The following is a 16,168-nucleotide window of genomic DNA, read 5'->3' as shown; positions in this document are numbered from 1 at the left end:
TGAGAATATTTTAGCCACATTTAACAAGTATTGTCGACTAAATAAATATTTAAATAATATAAAAAATTTTGCGCTTCTTTACGAACCTCTTTTTCTGGGTAGTTTAAATGGAAACCCGAAACATTCAATATGGCTGCGCACTGCAGTAACCTCATGTTGCGGCTTGCAATCAGTAGTGCTGGAAGCTCAGTAAGCAGGCGTTCTGATCTTTTATGCTGGGTATCAAAACTTCACAGTGAAATATGTTGGCTATTTGCGACAGTACCTCTAGCGCTGTTTTAAAGAGCTCTATAAAAGTTCTCTCTGAAACCGTGCTGTCGATAGCATGAAAGCATGTAACTGCTTAAAGTCGATGTTCGCTAGTGCTTACCAGCAATTTCTATTTACGTTTCGTCCATAAACGATCCGCTTACCGTGGCGAGTAAGTGCGTGTATCTGCACATTGCTTTACTTCTAATATTTACAGCGCTTCCACTGAGCGCTTTCATTTCGCTCGTCGGCGCACCACTTGCAGCGCGCGAACTCGGCAGTGACAGGGTGACAGCGCGTGAGCTGTCGCCATTTTTTAAAAACCGCGATCCACTGTCGCTAAAAGCCTGCTTGCGCCATCCGAACTCTAGTGTTAACTTTCATATCTCGTGGGTGCACCCGCAGTTGGTGCAGGGCCTGTTCCGACCGTCGGTGTCGGTGCAGCAGGTGCGCTGGGCCAAAGCAAACAAGCACTGGCATCCAAAATGGAAGGCCTTGCGGCGGCGCAAGGTTATCAAGATCAAGCTGCCTGAGTTCGAGGAGTTTCGAAACAGGGACCAGCTGACGCCGGAGGAGATGCGCTCCAAGCTGAAGGAGCAAGGTGTCGCCCCCGATCGACCGTGGAATGAACGGCCCATGGTCATCAGCTGCTCGGGTGAGAACCTAGCTAGCTGCCACGGTGTTCTCGAGTCAGTGGTAAATGTGATTGCATTTATTCGCATCACGAGACTAGTCTCGATCACCTGCTGCATAAGACCGGGAGAAACGGCGATATTTGCAGAAAACAGATGTAAGAAAAGCAAGTCTGTGCCAAGAACCAGATCAGTCCGCGGTGCCCCACATTAGGGCCGTGAACGTTTAACCTCGTAAAGCAAAAGTGCCGTTTTGCTTCTGATACATTTCGACACCACTCATGTGACAAGTTCTCTCACTTAAGTATGTTGCCGATTACACAACAAACATGCATAAATTAGTAGTAGACATGATTGGCACTGCTTGCATTCCTTGAAGTGCGTTACAAAAAATATTTTCATACATTAAAGACCTTGGAGTGCAGTACTTTTTCATTTCGTTGTGTGCATGTGAACCATGCAACACATCTGGATTCTTCACCAGCAATAGGAGAAAGAAAGCATATGAGGTAGTAACATGCAAATTCCCTAAAAACCTCAAAACCTTCTTGATGAGCTGGTCTGTTCAGCCATATGTAATTGTGTATAGTTTGTGCTAGGTGGTGAAGTCATGTGAATGCTCACTATAACTGCTATGGCATTTCAAATAAATTTTTTATCTATATGGTATGTATATGGGGCTGATAAATCAGTCTTGTAGAAATCTGCAAGGCCATGGAAGTTTCATGAAAGACGAAGTTGCGTGAAGCTACAAAGGAAACCCATACACATGTCAGAATAGAAGCTTCACAGTTGAAAGTCTGCTTTTGATCTGCCTTTAACATGAATTTTTCCTTTGCATTGGAAATAAGGTGCATGAAAGGGAGAAATATCTTCTGATAGCTGGCTTTTGTGTCACTACTGCAAAACCCTCAAGTTTAATGTAAACAAAACAACTGGATTCCGTGCCTTGTATGGTGGCCTCATCAATCTGGCGAAGTAAAAATCATGTTGACACCCATGGCACTTTTGTCTGTCACTCTTCAAACCTGCTGCTCCAAATCAAAACAGCACGTGTGTCATGGTACTAATGAGAGGCCCTTGAGATGACAGCTGTCACACATTGCTGTCAAACACTAACAATTATTGGTGCCCTCTTGCTTCAGTGAAGACTACAGACTATTAATTTCATTCGTTTACAGGGTATTTGAGTCCATTGCTTTCATGGTATGTGCAGGCCACGGCAGTGTAATTTCTCACTTTCCCAAGCATCCTATTCAACTCAGTGCAGACAAAAAGGCTGCTGAACTGTAAATGGAAATGTCATTTTCTTGCTTACATTCTGTTCGGTTTTCAATTGATACTTTGGGCATTGTGGCATAATAATCTTATCACTTCTACTTGATTTAACATGTGCATTTACTGACCACTTAGAATAATTAGCGCATGTTGGTGGATTCTGCAGTGTAGTTCACTATCAGTCATCGAATGCATACATGGGTAATAGTGAGTGGTTTGTTGCTTGGTATTCTGAAGAAGAAAACACAGTTAATGTTTTGGTACTGGCTTATTGTAGGTGGTGTCTTTGAACCATACCTCCCTCCCGAGGGTGATGGAAAAGTGAGCGTCCTGACCAAGGCCGGAGCCATTCAACGCATGCGGCGCCTTGAGATGCGTGGGAAGTCCTACATGAACCTGCGAAAGATCCGCGCCTATGAGGACGAATTTGACCTCGTCGAATTTGCTGACACGGCCCAGGATATCTACATAGAAGCTCACAAGGCACTTGTTAGGTATGCTTGTAGAGATGGCGCTCGCACGGCCACTCGATTAAAAAGGGGCCTGGCCAAATCTGCCGCTTCAGCTATCTCCTCCATAAAGAAACAAGCACACAAAAAGCAAATGATTGAAGGTCGTGCCGGAGCCACCGATTGGCCGCGCCCGCCACGTGACCCCAGCGCGGTTCGCCATTGGTCCGGTGCTCGCTCCGTGATGGCGTCGTCTGCTCCGCTTGTTGCGGTCTCCTCGCGAGCTCCGTAATCTCGACGAGTGTTAAAGCGGGCGCTACGCGGACATCGCAGTAGCGTGGCCGATCCCGCTTTTTGTGGACGTCTCAGACTCGCGGCTAAGCATTCCGAGCATCGGTGACGCGAACTTCGCGACCGAGCTTCGGGCATGGAATGCTCGGACACGCGGCTAAGCCTTTCGCGCGTAGGCGTCTCCGACTCGGCGATGAAGCACATCGCGCGCGGACTTCTCGGATCCTTGCCTAAGCATTTCGTGCGTTGGCGCCTCCGACTGCGCGACTAAGCAAATCGAGCGTCGACTCCTCAAGCCCGCGGCTACGCATTTCGCGCGTCGGCACATCGCTGAACAAGGGTCGACTCCTCGGACCCGCGGCTACGCACTTCGCGCGTCGGCACCTCGAGCGTCGACTCCTCGAGCCCGCGGCTAGGCATTTCGCGTGTCGGCACATCGCTCATGGAGTGTCGACACCTCGAGCGTCTATTCCTCGGACCCGCGGCTAGACATTTCGCGTGTCGGCACCTCGGACTGCGCGATTGAGCTTACCGAGCGTTCGGACCCGCGACCAGGCATTTCGCGCATCGGCACCTCGGACTGCGCGACTAAGCTCGTCGAGCGTCTATTCCGCGGACCCGCGACCAGGCATTTCGCACATCGGCACCTCGGACCCGCGGCTTAGCACATCGCGCGCCGACTCTGTTATCGTAATGCCACGATATCTCGTAACAATACCTATCATACCACCCCTTCATAAAGAGAACCTCATCATGAGCTCTGTTCACTAGGCCACTTGGGCTGGCACAGACACCTGGCTGCAGAAGTGAGGCATGATACAAAAGTACAGACTGGAAAGCACCTAGCAGCTGCATTGCTGCCTCTCTATCAGTGGCTCTCCTAACATCCACAGCCATTGTCAATGGAAGATGATTCAGAAGGCTGCTGAGAGCCTTCATTCAGTAACATGGTCGATTCTACCAAAAGAAAACAATACCTCACTGACTGCACTAGAGGCTGCTATCAATGAGGCAGTCTGCAGATACAACGCTAGAACTACTGTATATTTATGCCCACATAGTTCTGCACCTCACTTGGTTTGAAACCCAGGCACCATGCTCTTTGTAGAGCAGCAGTAAAGAATGCCATACAAACATGAAAAAGGCAGAACGAAGGCTCAGCAGACCAGAGGCCACATGTCCAAGAAGCCCCACATAACAAAAAACATCAAAGAGAACAACTTTGGTGCGTTTTAGAGAACTGAAGAGAAGGTGCAACTTTGAGAGCCGTTTTCTCAAAACTGTTTTTTCGCCTTTCTGCTCAGTTTCTGGAGCTGATTTCTTCGTTACCGTTTAGCCTATTTCGATTCTGTTTTTTTTGTCACGTTTCTTGGACTACTGTGCAGGTCGAGACAGTCTCACATTTTTATGTTCACTTTTTATAAATTTATGGCGTGGCTATTCGTTCACCCTGAAAGTGTGCTTGGTGCGAAGGTAACTTGAAAAATGACTATCTAAAAAATTTGCGTTGCGAAAAAAAAAAAGTAAGACTGTCACGACCTTCAGCACGCATTGAGCTATGCAGACTCGATTAAAAAGGGGCCATGGCACTCGTTTCATTCACTGTCACTATCGGCTTAAAGGTATTCTCTAGGGGTGTGTACGAATATTCGACGTTTTGAATACGAATCGAATGTTACACACTAATTATTCATATTAAAGAATGAACTACAGTCGACGTCCATTAATTTGATCCTGATGGGACCAACTAAACTGGTTAAACTATTGGGCAGATCGAAATTAAACAAAAAGCTGCAAAAACGCCAAAACACGACATTAATTCACTTGGCAGTATTTCCCCTTAAAGTTAGCTTCACTGCAGTACAGCCGTGTTATGCCGTGAAGTATTCCAAGCGGCTAAAGGTGCCACTGTTATGGGGCATAGCACCTGTTCCTTAATACACACACACATGCACTGTCTCTGGTCACAGTACGAGCACCGTGATGCATAATAAGTTTACCTGCAAAACTTCAGAGTTTCAGAAAGACCCCCATCTTTTGTTGGCTTTAAACGTCCCCTCGACTTTCCTTTTTTATCTTATACTACGCGCACGGTGCGTGTGCGTGCGTATAAGTAAGCAACCTGTACTAGGTCCCATTAACGGTCTCGTATACGAGACACGCATGGTGGGCAAAACGAGGGCTCAAAGCGCCACAGCAACATCAGAAACAGCTATGAATGGCTGCCAGTATGTTGATTATGCGTCTAAGTGCTGTTACAGTGACCGAAGACAGTGCATGTGTGCCTGTATAATTAAAAAACACGTACTATATCCCGCGATAGTGGCCCCTTTCCATTCTTAATATGCTTCATAGCAGTAAATTGCGCATGCTTCAACGTATAACACAGCTGTATTGCTGTGAAGCTGACCAGTCAACTTCGAATTATCTGGCGAAGGCCAATTTTGAGATCGAAATGATGGGAAGTTTGGGCCCATAGAAATGTATGGGCGCCAGGCCAGGAGCTTCGGTCAGGATTGAAATAACCGATGTCGAACTAACAGAAGTCTACTGCATTCGGTATCAAATATAGAAACTAACCATATATTTCACAACAACCAACTGTTAAAGTTGAGCTACTGTTCTCCGTCGGCTAAACAAAGTGTCACAAATTATCAGAAGTGAAACACTGACAAAATTATTGGAGCAATTCAGAAACTAAAGGGGTAATGAAAGTTTTGTTTTCGGTTTTGCAGTGGAACCTTACATGACATTTGATTTTCGCTTGTCTTTCATTTAGTGTTCTTTGCTGTCTAGTAATTTAGCAGTTTTATCTTTTACGCTACAACCAGTGATGTTCTTCTTTCAACGGGCCCTTTTCCATGTTTCTGTGGCACACAAGTTTTTCAGCAACCTTTTTGTTTCTTTTTCTACCACTTCTGAACTTTCTCAACAACCATTTATTTAGCGCTTTTGGAAAGCTAGTCATACAGCAGCTATTCATTCTTGGAAAGCTTGTTTACAACCAAGCTCTAAAGATGTTGAGGGGCTATTCTTAAAGACACTTGGTAGTCTTATGTTAATTGTCCTTAATTGTTAGCTGTCTTTTTTTCACTAGTCAAGACAAGTGTGGTGCCTAATTATACTGAAATAAATATTCCTGCTATATATTTATATATGTGACTGCATTCTGGCATTGCTTACAGTCGAGACGAAGACAAGCTTCATGACCTGGTGACTGAGCACTGCTACCCTGTGAGTTTTCTTGAACTGTTTTGAACATTACAGTGCCAGCTGCCCATCAGTGCTGCAGTAATCTAACATGGGAACATAAAGTTCTAAAATTATTATTATTGCAGAAAACAAACTTTGTAAATTAAGTTAAATGTTGGGATTTGGGTGATTGTGAGTCAGCTCGTATTAACGCAAAAAACTAGCACCGGCATGAGATGACAAAAGACAAAACATGACTACCTACAAAACCTAGGTATAACTGTATCGTGAAATAAAAAGAACTTTTGATGAAACAGGTGATGCATTTAAAAAATATAACTGACCATGTGCACCGTGCACACTGCACAATCACTGCATATGAAGGCCACATGCAATGAAGTCGGGTGTGGCGAGATTCAGCAGGAAGAGCAAAGGTGTGTTGTGACACACTGCATCTACTGCTGCTTGCTGTAAAAGCGTCTTGACAAAACAAAATGACCTTACTGATAACAATTACTTGCTTTCCAGGTAGAGGTGTTTTAAATAACAAGAATTTCTTGCGTAGCACTTTGGAACAGTCATCAATTACTTGTTAGTACACTAGGCATCCTGGATTGACCATGGTGGATGTTACATTGTGTTGGGGGAGATCAGATGGTCTGCACATAGCTCAAGAAGCTGATTGGCAAATGAGTTTCAACATGCAATGCACATATTGCATGTATTTCGCAAAAAAACGTGCATGTACTTGAACCTTGTTATAATCAAGTCACACAGCTACCTTATATTAGATATTTGTTACACTCGTGTTGGTATATGGAAGCTCGACTGCATATGTATGCATAACCACTCATTTGCTTTTATGAGCAACGTTTACAAGCTAGAAAAACTATTTCTTGTTACCATTGAAGTGTAGCCTTAAAGGGACGCTAAAGGCAAATATTAATTCAGCATGGACTGTTAAAGTACCATTCCAAAAATCTCGCATTGCTCGATTCATGCCAAGAAATTACTTGGTTTCAGATAAAATTGCGATTGAAATGGCCGTAATCCTCCAGCGCATTTCAAATCGCCCATCACAAGCAAAGCGGTGTGACATTGCATATGTCATCACCGCCCTTTACTGCCATCGGCGAGCAAAACGGTGCCCGAGAGACGGCGCTATATATATATTTTTTTCATAAAACATGAATGCGTGGCCGGAAAGCATGACCATTGGCAAATGAAGTGCCGATGTCACGTGTACAAGAGGGCAAGGCGCAGCATGAAATAAAAGGAGAGAGTTCTGTTTTGTCCATTGCCTCAACTTGTTCCTTCACTCGTCGTTCCCTTGGCAGCGGTGACACAGTTCTTCTGCCGAGCATGCCTGTTCGCAAGCAATGCCCCCAGCTCAGCAACACAACATGGACGAGTAGCATTTTCTTAGGTCTTATAATAAAATGCAATGATCCTTTTATTATCATTGATTGAGTACTAGGGACACAATTATAATGAGGCGTTACAACGTCATCGGGCTAGAACTAGAATGTCCTAACAGACTCTCAAATTGTTTCCTATATTTACCTCCATTTCTTGCTTACTAAAGCTCTGTTCTAGATATTGACACCTTAAACGTTTTCGAGCATTAATCTATCACTTTAGCTTGACTTAATATTCGCCTTTAATGGACATGGCTAAAAGCTGCAATCAACAGATTACGAAGTGTGCTGAGTTTTCACAGGAGCGGTCAATATCTTGTGTATCTCACGCAGAACTAATGTGGCAAAGATTGGCAGTGACATGGGATAATACAGTATGTGCCCGCTGTATAACTAATGTGTTAGTACTAATACTAGCCTGTTGCACCAATGGTGTGGGATCATAGTTTGTATGGTAGCACTCGGGCCACCTTCTGAACGGACGCAGTTGATGACTATAACTTCTAAATGTGCACCAAAGTGCGTCATCCCTGCCTTTTTTCATCTCTGTCTCTGGCTTCTTGCATGCAGATCATGATGGCGAACATAGAGCGCAAGACACTGCGCTGGCAGTTTGTGCGCAGCCTTGAGCCCCCGCGAGCAGTGCACGTGCGGTGCACTGACATGATCAGTAAGGAGAACCTGTTCGGCCAGATCACCATGCGATTCCACAGCCAGCAGGTGAGCATTGTGCAGAGGGACCCAAATTGAAGGCCTTCCTAAGTGCCTTCTTCATTTTCAAAGTGATCAACAGTGATTTATGTGATCAACAACGACAGATGTAAGTCAAATCCACTTATAGTGATATTCAAGTGCCAAGAAAATTCTGTTGCTATAACTGATAAATGCTACAAACAGGGTTGCACAAAAAAAAAGAAAAAAAAAAAGAGGGGACCAATATCAACCATTTTAATTAGATAGAAAGAAGTGCAGTCGAATCCACTTATAAAATTACTGATTTTAACAATACTCGCATGTAATGATGAGCAACCTCTGCGCACCCGCTGGTACACGAGCAATGTGCTCGTGTTCCAACGTGGCTATGGCTCGTCAGATGCTGTGGACAGTCGCTTTTTTCTAACATATGTTGCCTTGATACTAAGCCTTGCTTTCAGGGTGGAGACATTGTCTCCCCCGGCGTAATATTGGTTCTCACCTCCGCCACGCCACCTTAGAGTGTCTACGAAAGTCGTCGTGATTTTATCGGAATCTTCCGCATTTGCCCTGGAAATGGGAGTCAGAAACAGCAGTTTGGTAAATGGAAGTGTTTGCTTTAATAACATATTTGCAAGAATGTCATAGAATGAAGCATTTAATAGGAAGTTTTTATATAGGAGCTGTTATTTAAATATGGAATGGAATGGAAAAATTGTGTTTGGGCAGCAGTAACCACACTCAATTGAAGAGGTTTGTTGCCTACCGACCTAATGGAATACAAACACGCATATGCACACACACGCACACACTTTCTGCTTTACATCGCATATTTCTTTTCTTTTTTTCATAACCTTCATCGAAATGATCACCCCGTGACATCACGGCAGCACTGTTGAGGCCTTAAACTTGTTCCAGGTGGTATTACTTTGCTGCATCACGAGCCTCGGGCGCTTCTCTCCCGTCTCCCTTCCACCCCTCCAACTCATGTTTCAAAGGTGTGAAAGGGAAATGCGCATGCGAGACTAGTGATGCAGCGAAGGCGTGCCAGGCGACTTGTGCAACGAAGGCTCGCACTTTTATTTTCCAGGATTTTGCTTTCTTTTTGCTTTTTGCACAGACTCCCAGTAGCCAGATTTAATTGTTATAACTGCTAATGCAGCATGGGGAACATTGTAGTAAGCAGTTTACTGCTTGCTACAACGCTTATGGGGTGATAATTTTGATTGGTGTTCCAGTTACTTTTGTGCTTCAATGCGTAAAACAATGTTTTTTTAAGAAAGTAACTGGAATGCCAATTCATTTCTCCGCAAAGTTTGGGAATTAATATCTCGAAACTGGTGTCATCCTGAGAATTCGTTTTTACTCCATGGCTGCAATTTGTAAGCTGCAATTACCTTATGGCCCCATAAGGTAATTAGTTTAAAACTTAATCAGTGAATTTTTCTTAATTAGTCAATTATGCATTTCAATTTTTTGTGCAAGTAATGTCCGCCTCTTCGAGTAGACCAGCAATTGTGCTATCTGCCACAGGCAACCTTTAAAAAGTTTTGAAAGTTCGCTGAAACACCCGATGTAATTTCACATATTTCACATACTGATTGATAGATATACGGTTTCCTTGCGATATGTTCTTGGAATACGGAAGTTGTGTGCACGGTGGGTGGGCTATGTGGTGTGAGTAATGTAGCATGGCAGTGAGTATTCAAGAGACTATTGCCCTAGCTTAGTGGTCTGGCATAACGCAGCGCCAACATTCTGCGCAGTTTAGCTCACAGGATCCAAATTAAGAAATATTGTATCTTTTTGTTCACTACCGTACATGCTTGCATAACCTAGAATCCACAGAAACCGCTTTGGGGATGCCTTGGTTTAGTGCTTTGTATTGCCATCTGCGTGACTCTGTGGAGTAATCTGCACTGTTCTTGTAAAAGCTTCTGCACGAGTGAACACACTGGAGCAGCTTTTCTACATGGACCCTGAAGCACTTTTGTCTGCCCTTTCTTGTGTATTAATTTTAATTCATTCCCTGTTGAATTTGCTGCATCAGAATTAATTGTGTATTGTCACACAAGAAAGAGTCGTTAAAGGGCTAGCGTCATTGTACAAAAGGGGAAGAGTGGAAAAAGTTAAATATTTACAAGCTAGAAAATAGTTTTTGGAGAAGATAGCTACCAACTATAGCACCTTTTCTGTGTTGTAGCTTTGGGCGAGCAAAGCCCCTGGGTTGATGCGACTCCCTGTTGAAGTGTATTCTGCGTCGAGTGTTCAAGTACCTGTTCTGGTTTTCCTTGCAGACATTGGCAGTGTATGATCGTTTTGGCCGCCTAATGCACGGAAGTGAAGCGATGATCAAGGACGTTTTGGAGTATGTAGTCTTCGAGAAGCACATTTCAAATGTGTACGGCACATGGCGCATACACTCCAAGATCATCCCAGAGTGGCAACCGCCAAAGGAACCCATGCTGAAGACATTTGTCAAGCCAAAGTCAGAGCCAGAGCCAGCTGCTGCCACAACAGAGACCACTACCACCACCACCAGTGAAACGCCGCCTCCTCCACAGTCACAGTCGTCACACCCCTCTGGGGAGACATTTGCAGCGGCGTGATAGTAGGACATCAGTTTTAAGAAAAGCCTGGGCATTTTCTTTTTGTTGAACTTATAAGTAAACTGTGTGCTGGTTAGTAGTTGCAGCAGTTGCTGAAAAAAAAATTGTTCTTACAATTTGTCGATCTCCTATTTTTTACATCCGATGGCTACAGTAGGGCTGTGAAGGACACTGAATGAAGAGCTATGGATTAATTTTGACCACATATAGTTAAGTAAGGTACACTGAAGTTGCATCTATGGCCCTGTAGCAAGAGCTAAAGTTAGCGCTCATGATACTATCATCACAAGCTGCTCCATTGGTCACTGCTTTGTGATAAAACCTTTCGTTTCCTAAGCCTTCCCACTTTTCCTTCAATGAAACCTGCTGTAATGGTCTAACAGATGCTCAACAGTAACTCAACAGAGGCTGTTGAGTTACTTTCGAACTACTGTAGCAGCATGTTAATGTGTGCAAATTGTATGCCCTAGTCCTGACTTCTTGCTGCGCATCATAAAAGCTCCAGCTCGTTAAGTTAAACAGACACTAAAGAGAAGCACTGAATCAATTTAGACTGACAAAGTATTCTTTCAGAACTCAATTTTAGTTAATTTGTGGCAGCAGGTTGATTACTAGAAGAAAAAAAAATCTGAGGACACCTAAGAACTTCTTTTGAGTTGTGAAGGTGAAAGCATTAAATGGCGCTGAGTGGTCCTTCAAGTTTTCCGCTGCGAGTAACGTACGTGTAAGTGCTGCCTGAGCCATCAAGCAGCAGCGGCCGCGTCGCTACAATGCCCTCTTCCCTCACACAACACATGGCATGTTACCACTGCAGCAGGTGTTCCCTTCCCGCTCTGCCAATGTTGGCTCTGTTCCATCGAGGAGCGAGGGTGTCGTGTCACGGCAATGCCCTCTCCCCTCAGGCAGCACCTGGCGCGCTAACACCGCAGCAAGTGTTCCCTTTCACCCATTCTGCTTCGTCGAGACGCACCTCGTGACATGGCTTCATAGCCAATGGGAACTCCGTCAAGGCGCACTCGTGACAGGGTGTCGCAGCCAATAGCGATGCGAGTTTAGGTGCCACTTTACAGCTACAGACGACAGACGCCTGCTTTTTCGCTCAATGGGCCATTTAACGCTTTCGCATCAAAATCAGGGGCGAATTTCACATGGGGACCCCAGTGCCGGTACACCAGTCTAAAATCATGGATTTGAAAGTACTTTCTCATATGGCCAATCAGTTCTGTGGAAACCCGCAAGGTGGAGGAGGGTTCAGGAAAGGAAAAAATTGTGATCTGCCTGACTGTAGCACGAAGCTACCAAGGAAACCCCTACAGGTTTCACAGAAAGCTTTGCAGTTGAAAAATATGCCGGACCAGCACGAATTTTTCTTCGACTGCGAAGCCTTCTTTCCAATTAACTCGTATGGGTTTTCTTTGTAGCCTCATGCTACAGTCAGGTGAATGACATTTTCTCCCTTTTATCATATTTTCGCATATTTTGGTTGCAGTGCTGTAAATGGGCTTGGTTCACTACTTAGCTCCTTTAGAATACTAGAATGTAGTCCATCATCAAAGGGAAACAGACACCGTGTAAACCCACGATGTCACGAAGAGCTAGTGCATGAATTTCAAAGCATCATTGCCACATGCCCCTCGTTTTTGAGTTTCTTCTGGCTTTATTTATAAAGCTTCTTGTCGTGGTAAGAGTGTTTTTTTTTTTTTTTTTTTACAGAAGTGTAATTTACTAATATAGCTCAACTTACTTTTCTCATTAGTGTTCCTTTCATTTGAAATCTCCCGGTTGCCACTGCCGTTGCTTTTGAACAGAAAAAACAACATCTGTTCAGTGCATTCTCAAAGCACTTGACACATTCAGGCCACTAACTGTTATGGTGCTGTGGGCACAATGTTAAACGTTATCCATACAACAAAAGAGAAGCCAAAATCCAGTGTTAGTTCCAGGTGGACACTACCCCAAGACATTCGACAAAATAAATTTCTGCCTCCATTCCACCGTGTGAAAGTGGATGTACAGCGAAGCTGTTGCCGACATTACACAAGCGCCACCACCACAAGGCGTCGCACCGTCGAGATCAATGTAGCGTCCACGACCTCGTTGGCGCCCTTTCCTTTGGTGCTTTGACGTCACGATGCACGTTCGCGGCGTTCATATGCTTGTGCACAACCCGCATTCACGAATTACGGTCGCAGCACACTCTGTACGACCGATGCAATGGACAGAGCGCCCACTGATCAAGGACAGATACACCGTGTACACGCGTTCGTTGCGCGCACGCAGGTGTGCCAGAGTGTAGCATCTATCTTCATCTTAGTAGACCATCCGCCTGGCACAAGTGCTTTATTGAACTAATTCAATTTCTTGAAGTAAAGTGCATCACAAAATATGTAAAGTACGACTTGCACACAGCCTGCAGACATGATAGCACTGGATTGTAATTTGAACATACGAGAAAACATAATTCTGTTACGTGGTAATTGAAAATTACACTAGCTCTGGATGAGACGGTGTACACGCACAGGTGCAGAAAATTTGCCGAGGTAGCCATGCACAGCTTCGCTATAAAAAACCTTTAAAACAAAAAAATTCCAGTAGAGCCAACATTGGGTTGATATCTTTGTAAGTGATAGCTTTGCATGCATCCCGCAGCATATCATCTTATGTAGTAATGCACACATACACCTATACCTATATATATGTGTGTGCCACGACACCTTGGCAGACTGAAAGCCACTCGGTGCAATTCCATGCTAGGCATGTTGGGTTGTTCTCCGAAGAAGACAATGACGAAGGTGCCAGGACAGCTCCATAAAAGATCTATAGCGTCGACCGAATTCTTTCGTGGTTTTGTCTGTGACAATATATATATACCTATTTACATAGTTACCTGTTTATTGTCTTTCACAATAGTTCTCATGAATTGTAAGTACCTTCTTTCTTTTGTCTAGTGTTCTCTTCAATCCAGCCCTGTTGATATTAGCGTTCTTCTTCACTACTGTTACTGTCTCCGCAGATGGCATAGATCAGAGGCCTGTGTTGCCTGATGCGCAGAGTAAATGGTACTTTTATTCAGCGTTTAAGTGTGTTCACTCATAAGGTAGGATATGCTTGACCTTGTAAAAACCCACCACAGCACCGCAAGGATAATTGTGCAGATGCAACACATATTGGAATCAACGTGAAGCAAAGATTTGTTTATTGGTAATGTCTATTTGATGCTATATAGAAACTGCTTTGGTTTGGTTTGGTTTGTTTTGATGAGTTTTATGTAGGAATCAAAGTGGGAAATGCCTATTCTGGAGGATTGGCCTAAAACGAGCACACACTTACTGGCACATACTGAGTGGCTAAATCAAAGAAAATAAAGTCAAACAAAGAATTCGTTAAATTCACATTTCTATTAACAAATCGGTGTGTTTTAAAGATGCCTCTCAACCGACATATGTTCAGCTAGGTTTTATCTAGGAAGTAAATTTTTTATTACACAGAATAGAGGTAGGCATAATCGGTCATCATACAAGGGTTATGTAAACCCATTCGCTGATACTCTCATTTGGCGCCTAGTAGTACCTAGTGATACCGAGTGCCCAAAGTTAGCAGTAAACAGCCAGAAATTGATAAACCGCAAAGTGTGTGGATGAGCCAAAGAAACCCACTGCTTTAAAAGACGGTACAGGAAGAATGCTGGTCTTCAACTGTACTGCCATCCTTTCAGTGTTCTGAGGTGTTTGTTCTGACTTGCCCCGCCTTCTGCATAATGCAAGTACATACTCCATCTCAAGAATTGACAAAGCTCAATATTGCTCAGTTACCTTCAGTGATCTGACAAGAACTGATGAATGCAGCAAAAAAAATGTCTGATGGCCTACTTGGGATACACAAAAGCCATTGCCAATGCCTGCAAGAGCTCTGCCAAAAGCCATTACAAAAGAAGCTGGTAAAGATTGCATGGGCTTTCCTCTCTTAGTATATGCAGGCGCCCTACACAAGCTGTGTAGTTCATGGTTGACTTGCAGATAATAGAAAAACACATCATAAAGGAGAAACTTGGGAATGTTAGGAATACAAATAGGTAGGCAAGAGTTTCTGCATTTTCCACCTGCAAATTTCCTAATTCCATTACCCCACCTAGTTTTCTGCTGTCCTCGACTGCGCTTCCCTTCTCTTGGCACACATCCTGTAACTCTAATGGTACACCGGTTATCTACCCTACGCATTACACGGGATGCCCAGTTCCATTTCTTTCTCTTAAAGTCAACTAGAATATCTGCTATGCCCATTTGTTCTCTGATCCGCACCGCTCTCTTCCCGTCTCTTAACGTTACGCATACCATTTTTCATTCCATCGCTATTTGTGCGGTCCTCAACTTCTTCTCGAGCTTCTTTGTGTAACCTCCAAGTTTCTGCCCCATATGTTAGCACCAGTAGGATGCAATGATTGTACACTTTTCTTTTTAACGACAGTGGTAAGCTCCCAGTCAGGATTTGGCAATGCCTGCCGTATGCACTCCAGCCCAATTTTATTCTGTAATTTTCCTTCTCATGATCAGGGTCCCCTGTGAGTAATTGACCTAGATAAACGTACTACTCCTTTACCGACTTAGGAGGCTGACTGGCAATCCTGAATTCTTCTTCCCTTGCCAGGCTATTGAACATTATCTTTGCTTTCTGCATAATAATCTTCAACCCATTCTTACTCTTTCTCGGTTAAGGTCCTCAATCATTTGTTGTAATTCGTCTCCATTGTAGCTGAATAGGACAATGTCATCTGCAAACCGAAGGTTGCGGAGATATTCGCCGTTGATCCTCACTCCTATGCCTTCCTAGTCTAAGAGCTTGAATACTTCTAAGCATGCAGTGAGTAGCATTGGAGAGATTGTGTCTCCTTGCCTGGCCCCTTTCTTGATAGGTAACTTTCTACTTTTCTTGTGGAGAACCAAGGTAGCTGTGGAATCTTTCTAGATATTTGCGAAGATATTCACGTATGCCTCCTGTACTCCTTGATTACGCAATGTCTCTACGATTGCTGGTGTCTCTACTGAATCAAATGCCTTTTGATAACCTATGAAAGCCATATAGTGAGATTAATTGTACTCCGCAGATTTCTCGGTTACCTGATTGGCGACGTGGATGTGGTACATCGTAGAATATCCCTTCCTAAAGCCAGCCTGTTCTTTTGGTTGACTGAATCTTTAACACCTCCCTTCTTATGGATTAGTATAATGTTGGCATTCTTCCAGTTCTCTGGTACACTTGAAGTCATGAAGCATGGCATAGAAAGTGCGGCAAGCTTTTCAAGCATGATGTCTCCTCCATCTTTGATTCAATTGACTTTTATTCCATCTTCTCCTGCCGCT

At 44.0% G+C, this 16,168-nt stretch overlaps 1 protein-coding gene across 1 annotated transcript; it reads left to right on the top strand.

Moving 5' to 3' along the window:
- The first annotated feature begins 91 nt into the window (after positions 1 to 91).
- On the top strand, positions 92 to 10,836 carry LOC119456105 (probable 39S ribosomal protein L45, mitochondrial). The gene is made up of 6 exons (XM_037717707.2): positions 92 to 189; positions 655 to 904; positions 2,437 to 2,653; positions 6,085 to 6,133; positions 8,080 to 8,229; positions 10,500 to 10,836. Exons 1-6 carry the CDS (start codon positions 130 to 132, stop codon positions 10,809 to 10,811), a joined length of 1,038 nt encoding a protein of 345 aa, XP_037573635.1. The 5' UTR covers positions 92 to 129; the 3' UTR covers positions 10,812 to 10,836.
- The last annotated feature ends 5,332 nt before the right edge of the window (positions 10,837 to 16,168 follow it).

This window comes from Dermacentor silvarum, chromosome 6 (genome assembly GCF_013339745.2).
Source record: "Dermacentor silvarum isolate Dsil-2018 chromosome 6, BIME_Dsil_1.4, whole genome shotgun sequence".
Classification (NCBI taxonomy): Eukaryota; Metazoa; Arthropoda; class Arachnida; order Ixodida; family Ixodidae; genus Dermacentor; species Dermacentor silvarum.
The sequence above is the reverse complement of the archived record's forward strand: the minus strand, read 5'-3'. Positions and strand labels throughout refer to the sequence as shown.

Bases quoted from the DNA above. Each gene is read 5' to 3' on its own strand.
- LOC119456105 (XM_037717707.2), top strand. From the start codon at position 130: ATGGCTGCGCACTGCAGTAACCTCATGTTGCGGCTTGCAATCAGTAGT. The intron at 190-654 runs GTAAGCAGGCGT...GTGCACCCGCAG, and splicing joins TCAGTAGTGCTGGAAGCTCA to TTGGTGCAGGGCCTGTTCCG. The intron at 2,654-6,084 runs GTATGCTTGTAG...CATTGCTTACAG, and splicing joins GCTCACAAGGCACTTGTTAG to TCGAGACGAAGACAAGCTTC.